This window comes from Carettochelys insculpta, chromosome 3 (assembly GCF_033958435.1).
Source record: "Carettochelys insculpta isolate YL-2023 chromosome 3, ASM3395843v1, whole genome shotgun sequence".
NCBI classification, from domain to species: Eukaryota; Metazoa; Chordata; order Testudines; family Carettochelyidae; genus Carettochelys; species Carettochelys insculpta.
Genome location: NC_134139.1, coordinates 4928358 through 4936242, shown reverse-complemented (window position 1 = coordinate 4936242; position 7885 = coordinate 4928358). Strand labels below are relative to the sequence as shown.

At 62.6% G+C, this 7885-nt stretch overlaps 1 protein-coding gene across 1 annotated transcript; it reads right to left on the bottom strand.

Annotated features, from left to right (window-relative positions):
* Positions 1-1603: 1603 nt before the first annotated feature.
* FOXA2 (forkhead box A2) lies at positions 1604-3923 on the bottom strand. Its single transcript, XM_074988431.1, has 2 exons — positions 3703-3923; positions 1604-3071 (listed from the first exon to the last, which is right to left on the bottom strand). The coding sequence occupies exons 1-2, from the start codon at positions 3769-3771 to the stop codon at positions 1914-1916; spliced, it is 1227 nt and encodes a 408-aa protein (XP_074844532.1). The 5' UTR covers positions 3772-3923; the 3' UTR covers positions 1604-1913.
* Positions 3924-7885: the final 3962 nt, after the last annotated feature.

Sequence of the window (7885 nt, the reverse complement as noted above, 5' to 3'; positions counted from 1 at the left end):
CATCTGACCTCGGTGGGACTTTGTCCTGCCAAATCCAGCCCCGACCCTGCCGGTGTGGAGGAGACCTAGTGAAATCCCCGGGAGTGAACCTCTAGCGTGGAAATATTCAGCGGACAGGTCCGGGCTCCTCTCCTGCGCCCGGGCGGGCCGGTGAATGGGGCTGCGGGTTGTGAGGCCTGTAGGGGTTCAGGGCCAGGTTCCCAGCCCAGGGAAGTGGATTACATGGGGCTCAGGCGCTTGCCCCCCAGACCCACCCTGTCCCGACTCCTCCACCTCCAGTCAGCGCCCAGCCCTGCGCCCTCCCCACCCCGCAAAGGCCCGGAGCTCAGGCTGCAGCGCTTGGCCCACAAATCCCTTTCACGCTTTCTGCAAACTCCAAAGTCCATGCGCCCAAGGCCAGCGGCTGCGGCGCGGCACCCGGCGCCTCCCAGCCCCTCTGCGGGTCAGCGGAGTCCCGCCTCGGCCAGCGGGCCGGGTCACTAGCCGGGGAAGGGGGATGCCCCCGGGGTGCTTCGCGGGGCTTTCAGCAGCTGAAAATCCGGGGTGATGCGCCGAACCCGAGCTGCAGCCAGTCTGCGGCGCCTTCCTAACGCTGCTAGGGGCTGGCGCAGGCCGGGGCCGAGGTTGGGGCTCGCTTCGGCCGGCTTCCCGCTTGCTCGGTTGAGCCCCGCAGACCCCGGGCGGGTTGATTCATCTCCCCTGTGCCTTTTGGTTCCCCGCTGGAGGGACTGGAGCTGGGCCGGATCGCGCCGCGGGCCAGGCGCTTGGTGGACATTTCGCAAAGGCGCCGGCGCTGCGCTCTGCATTGGGGTGTGTTGGAGAGAACCTCTGTGTGTGTGTGTGTGTGTGTGTGTGTGTGTGTGTGTGTGTGTGTGTGTGTGTGTGTGTGTGTGTGTGTGTGTGTGTGTGTGTGTGTGTGTGTGTGTGTGTGTGTGTGTGTGTGTGTGTGTGTGTGAGAGAGAGCGAGCTATCACTACCCAGGCAAGGGGGACGTACACTATATAACTAGCAGATTATGTGCTATATTTCCGTATCTTCCGCTCCAATACCGACCCTTCCCGGGGCGCCCTGAAGGCTTAACCCGTTGTGTGTGTTAGGCAGTGGGCTCTCACCAAATCCTCCGCCGTTCAGGCGCTCCTGGCCTGCGCTGCTGTGAGGCTGCAGCCTAACACCCCCAGGCCGGTTGCACAACGCACCTCGCGTTTGCCCCCCTGCACCCGACTGATCCCCTGGAGGGGGCCAAACGCGCGCAGCGACGCGGGCCTGGGGCAAGCCTGAAACACCCCAAGGGCCGCACAAACCTGGGCTGGAGTCGCTCCCGCTGCCGGCCTTTTCTCGGCCGGGGTTGCCTCCCCGCGGCCCCGCTGGAGGGCCAGACATTGACCAGAGAGAGCCGGGGGAAGGCCAAGAACATTTTAATGGAGTTTGGGGGCCGCCGGCGCTGGGGCCCGGCCCGCCCAGGCGGACCCATAAATAACGCATACAGAAACGGTGACTTCACCAGATCCAAGTCCTTTACTGCCCGCGGGCGGAGCAGTTACAACAACGGAGCCTGGCTGCTGCTTTTGGGGGGGTTCCCTTCCCCCCTCCTTTTTGTGACCCCCCCAGCGTCCCCCCCCCAGTGCCCAGCCGGGCTGCCCCCCTCCGAAGCAGCAGCTCGTCCCTCACTCTCCCACGCGCACGCCCGAGAACAGCAGGGACCCGGGTAGAAATCCCGGGGCGCCCGAGAATAACCCAGGCCGCCCCACGTCCCCGCCTGGAACTTTTGCGGCGCGGGGGGCCGCCCCCGGGGGCCCGGAGCAGGCCGGGGGTGGGAATGTGTCCTTTGCGGAGGGGCTGGGACACAGACACACACAACAGCTGGAGCCGAGTCCACAGTCCAGCGCCCGCCGGGCCGGGCCGGGCCGGGCCCCTTAGGAGGAATTCATGATGGGCCGGGAATACACACCTTGGTAATAAGAGGTGTCTCCAGCCAGCGGGGCTTCCAGGCCGCTTTTGTTCGTGACGGGGCCCATGGCCAGGCTGCCCGGCATGGGGGAGCCGTAGCCCGAGTAGTGCATCACCTGTTCGTAGGCCTTGAGGTCCATTTTGGGGGGGGGCGCGTGGGGGGGCGGGGGGCCGGGCGCCGGCTGCTCGGAGGAGGACATCAGGTTGGTGATGGAGAAGGGGTGGTTGAAGGCGTAGTGGTGCTGGGCTTTGAGGTGCGCCTCGTGGGCCAGGTGGTGGGCGGCCAGCAGGTGCTGGCCCGGGGAGGGCGCCTGCTGCGGGGGGGTCCCCTTGAGCTCGGCCAGGGCGCGCTTGTGCTCGCGGCAGGGCGAGGCGCCGGGGTGCGGGGAGCCGGGGCCCCCCGGGGCGCTGTCGGAGGCACCTTCGCCGGGCTGGGGCGGCGGCGGCGGCGGGGGGGGCGGCTGCTTCTTGGCCCCCGCCGCCTCCTTGCTCTTCTCGCACTTGAAGCGCTTCTGGCGGCGGAGGTAGCAGCCGTTCTCGAACATGTTGCCGGAGTCGGGGTGCAGCGTCCAGAAGGAGCCCTTGCCCGGCTTGTCGGGAGAGCGGGGCACCTTGAGGAAGCAGTCGTTGAAGGAGAGCGAGTGGCGGATGGAGTTCTGCCAGCGCTGCTGGTTCTGTCGATAGAAGGGGAAGAGGTCCATGATCCACTGGTAGATCTCGCTCAGCGTCAGCATCTTGTTGGGCGACTGCTGGATGGCCATGGTGATGAGCGAGATGTAGGAGTAGGGCGGCTTGGCGTGCGTGTAGCTCCGCCGGTAGCTCTTGGGGTCCCGCGAGCGGTTGAGGGGCCCCTGGCCGTACATGGGGCTGACCGAGCTCATGTTGGGGTAGGGCCCCAGCGCGTTCATGGAGCCGGCCTGCGCGCCCATGGGGCTCATGCTGGGGCTCAGGTGGGCGCCCATGCCGCCCGGCCCGGGAGACATGCCGGCCAGGGAGGGGCTCATCCCGGCGCCGCCGTAGGACATGTTCATGGAGCCGGTCCCGCCGCCGCCGCCCATGGCCGACATGCCCATGTAGGAGTTCATGCCCAGGCCCGCGTTCATGCCGCTCACGGAGGAGTAGCTCTGCAGGGGGAGAAGGAGGAAGCGGGGAGGAGGATTAACGCCGCGGCCGGTCGGTGCATCCCCCCGCCGGCTACTCTAGCAACGGGGCTGAGGGCTGGGGCGCCCCGAAGCCACCCACCCCGGCCGGGCTGCTCCCCGCGGGGCGCCTCGGAACCACCCGCCCCGGCCCGGCTGCTCCCCGCGGGGCGCTTCGGAACCACCCGCCCCGGCCCGGCTGCTCCCCGCGGGGCGCCCCAGAACCACCCGCCCCGGCCCGGCTGCTCCTCGCGGGGCGCCTCGGAACCACCCGGCCCGGCCCGGCTGCTCCTCGCGGGGCGCCTCGGAACCACCCGCCACCTGAACTAAGCGCGGGGCGGCTCCGAGCTGCGCCCCCAAAGCGCCGGGCAGGGGAGCGAGTCCCGCCCGGCTCGGGCTGCGGGCTGCGGGCTCCGGGGCCGGGTCTGTCCCTGCCCGGCCGGGGGGCAGCCGCCTGGCTCCCCGCCCCGCGCCCGGCGAGCCCGATCCCCGGCCCGGCCCCCGCCGGCGCTCTGCGCTCGGGGCCAAGTTACCGCTGTGCCCCGGCCGCGCCCGGCGCTTGGCCCCGCCGCCCCGGGGGTCCCCAGCCGCCCGCTCCGCCGCGGGGGGCCCCTACCTCGGGCTCGGCGTAGTAGCTGCTCCACTCCGCGTGCTCGTGGCCTTCCATTTTCACGGCTCCCAGCATAGTGGGCGCGGCGAGCGGCGCCGAGCGAAAGGGACCCGCCGCCGCCGCCGCCGCGGGCGAGAGCAGCCCCCGAGCCCTCCCCCAGCCCGCCTCCCTCGGCCCGCTCCGGGGAGGGGGGCGGCGGCGCTGCCCGGCTGGGTGCGCAGCCCCGAGCCGCCGGGGCGCAGGAGGCGGCGCAGGGCGAGTGCCGCAGTGACGCGGGCGCGGGGAGATATAGCGCCCGGCCCCTCCAATCCCCGGCTCCTCGGCCGCCCATTTGAATAATCAGCTCGCACCTAGGCGGGAGGCTCCGGCCCGCGCCCCCCCCACCCAGCGCACCTGCCCTCCCTCCTCCCCGCTGCGGGCCGCCGCCTCCCCTCCTCCCGGGCCGTGCGCGCACCTGGAGCCGCCCGCGGGGGCTGCGGGGCCGTCCTGCTGCACCCCCCGGGGGCGGCCTGGGGGGGGGGCTCGGCACAGGGCGGGGCGGCCTGGGGTCGCCCCTTTGCGGGGCAGGGACCAGCCCGTGCCGGGAGCCCGGGAGCCGCCGGGGCGCTGCGGCTCGTAACTAAAACAAACAGGGGAGCCAGGAGACCGGACGCTGGGAGTCGCTGAGGCCTGGGGCGTCGGCCGCCGCGGAGCCCCCCCCCCCGGCGCGCCGGGCACCCGGGGCCGCCGGCAGCCGGGCCAGAACGGAAGCGGGCCCCCCCCCGAGCCAGCCGGACGCTAGAGGCGAACCCCCGCCGGGGAGCCGGCCGCGCCCCAGCCCCCAAGGAAAGCGGAGGCTGGGGGTGGGGGGGCGGCTCGGACCTTTCAGGGGCGAGTTTGGTAGCGGCCCGGACGGACAGACAGACAGATAGATAGATAGAGGGGGGGTGTGGAGATGGACAGACAGACAGACAGACAGAGGTGGGGTGTGGAGATGGATAGACAGAGAAATAGACAGACAGACAGACAGATGATTGATGGATAGATAGAGGGGGGGTGTGGAGATAGACAGACGGACAGACGGGTAGACAGAGCTAATCCCCCGTTATTAGCACAAGGCAGCGACCTGCTCGCTACTCTTGCAGCCCTAGTCCGCCGAATGCTGCAAGACGCATTTATCCCGGCGGATACCTCCGCTGCGTGGGGTGTTAAACGCAGTCGAGTTTATGGAACTGCGTTGGTCCCGCTGAGACTTAACGTGTCTTTCTGGAGGACTAGACACCCGCGACTGCGGGAGGTGGAACGGATCTGGGCTGGTTCCTGGCCGACACCCCGCGGAGAGCTGGGCTCGGTGCATTGAACTGGGCGGAATCATGGCAATGGGAAACGCGCACTCCGGTAACACCTTAAACAATAACAAAATAATCCGTCTGCTCGTCCTTAGCGCGCTGCGGGACTGCCGGGCGGGTCTGTGCGGACAGACTGAGGCGGCTGCCTCTCCCAGACTGCTGTAAAGAGACAGTAACTCCAGCCCGGGCTGGGAAAATTCTGCCACACAAAACAGGGAGCTACATCCTGGCATATGTACATCCCTACAGCGTACCGAGGAAATCGCGCTAGCCTTGCATTCCCCTCTAATCGATCTACCTACCTACCTATCGCCAGCCCCTTCTATCTATCGCCAGCCCCTTTATCTATGTATCTATCGCCACCCCTTCTATCTACCTACCTACCTATCGCCAGCCCCTTTATCTATCGCCACCCCTTCTATCTACCTACCTACCTATCGCCAGCCCCTTTATCTATCTATCGCCACCCCTTCTATCTACTTACCTACCTATCGCCAGCCCCTTTATCTATCTATCGCCATCCCTTCTATCTACCTACCTACCTATCGCCAGCCCCTTCTATCTATCGCCAGCCCCTTTATCTATCTATCTATCGCCACCCCTTCTATCTACCTACCTACCTATCGCCAGCCCCTTTATCTATCTATCGCCATCCCTTCTATCTACCTACCTACCTATCGCCAGCCCCTTTATCTCTCTATCGCCACCCCTTCTATCTATCGCCAGCCCTTCTATCCATCTACACCCCCTTTATCTATCTATCGCCACCCCCTTTATCTATTTATCTATATCTATCTACACCCCCTTATCTATATATATATATCTATCTAGCTTCACCCCTTTATCTATCTCCGATCTATAGCCACCCCTTCCATCTATCGCCACCCCCTTTATCTATCTCTCTATCGCCACCCCTTCCATCTATCGCCAGCCCTTCTATCCATCTATCTATCTTCACCCCCTTTATCTATCTATTTATCTATATCTATCTACACCCCCTTTATCTATATATATCTATCTAGCTTCACCCCTTTATCTATCTCCGATCTATAGCCACCCCTTCCATCTATCGCCACCCCCTTTATCTATCTCTCTATCGCCACCCCTTCCATCTATCGCCACCCCCTTTATCTATCTATCTATCTAATATCGATCGATCGATCGGATCGACCGACAGAAACTCCTCCCAGAAATCCATCTGCCAGTAGCTGGGGCAATATGGCCCAGTGCCTTTACTCTCCGATGAGACAAGGGGGCTCATGGAACCGCAGGCGCTCGGGAAGCGACCGGCTGAGGCGGGAGCGCACGTGCCCTTTTCTGACCAAGGCGCCTGCGTAGGAAAGAGCCATTCAAAAAGGCGCCCGAAACCCACCAGCCGCCTTGGGGGGCGCGCGTGGGAACGAGCGTTTTGATGAGAACATTCCGGGACATTTTCCCTCCGCGGCATCAGCGGCTTTTCACGCGTCTCCAGTTGTTTTCCCGCTGCAGGGTGCGGAGGCAAAGCCAGGCTCCTGTGTGGGCCGGCGGGCGAGGCCGGAGGAGCCCCTCTGGGGTAAGTGTGCAGCGCCAGAGTCACACCATTTACACACAAATGGGCAGCCCGCGCGTCCCCTGTCTCTTGTTTTCCGGAGTCCTTTCCAGGGGGCCCGCGATTAAAAGTAGTAGTAGGGCGCCCCCTGTCGTTTGCCCAACGGCGCTCCATGTTAAATCGGATTAGGGGCCTGCTCCAAAGCCCTTGGAAAAAAACGGGGTGGATTTCACTGGGTTTTGGATTAGCCCCTTAACTGCAGGACACAGAGCAGCCTGCTCCTTAGCCTTTACCCAGTGGTTTGTTGCATGATGGCTTTAGTACAATCAGGTGCTTGCAGAGTGCTCTGAGATGCTCAGATGACCGGGATCTCCAGTATTACTCTTTCCCGTCTCACTAGGACTAAACTTTTAAAGAATGGTTCACCCCAACAGCAGCCATATCCCCACAAGAAAGCTAATATTAATGACTGATCAGAAATAGGTTAACTGGACTGCAGGCTGAACCTCTCTGGTCCAGGACTCTCTGGGCTGGCAACAGTCAAGGTCCGAGCAGGCCACACAGCTAGACCAAAGAGCTCCTGGACTACAGAGCCCAACAGCTGCAAGTTTCGTGGCAGAAGTGCTGTCAGCATCGGGTTAGGGAGTCCATTAGCCACCTGTTCTGGCTAGGGTGGACTCCTTCAGGTGCAAAGCTACCTTCTGAGGACATGCTGGCAAGTTTGGGGGCTTGGGGCATGCCAGAGACAGGCCTCGAAGAGGAAGGGCCATGTTGGGCACACTGCAGCAAAAGATGGGAAAAAAGGAAAGAATGTTATGTCCATTTTACAGAGGGGGTATTGAGGTATGAGGAGAAGTGAGTTATGGGCTCTTCACATAAGTTTTAAATTTGGAACAAGATGCACAGGAGTGTGTCTGGTTTTTTGGAAGGATCAACTTTTTGCTGTTGTTATTAATCCAATATACTACATTAGACGACCGCGTAAGGCGTGCTTGTCCCTCTTTCCTTCTTCCCCTCCTCCTCCCCGTCACAGTTTAACCACATACAATACAACAGAAAAAAAATCATTGTTTAGAAGGCAAAACATAGGGAGAAATTAAGTAAAATTATTTAAGAAGATGTTGTATACTATATAAATAATGGAGGGTGAACAATCCAAAGATCATCTTTATCTAGGTTAGAGTTTGTAGTTAAATGAAAAAGCATTAGGTTTTTTTTGTTTGTTTGTTTGTTTTGTAAACTTCTGGTGGGATTGTGACTTTTTTCCCATGTATGAAATAACATGGCAACACTACAATGAGGAATTATTATGTGATCCTGTTCTAACTGATGC

Excerpts from the sequence above, each read along its gene's own strand:
- FOXA2 (XM_074988431.1), bottom strand. The coding sequence starts at position 3,771 with ATGCTGGGAGCCGTGAAAATGGAAGGCCACGAGCACGCGGAGTGGAGC. Across the intron at positions 3,072-3,702 it reads GCTACTACGCCGAGCCCGAG|AGCTACTCCTCCGTGAGCGG; the intron begins GTAGGGGCCCCC and ends CTCCCCCTGCAG.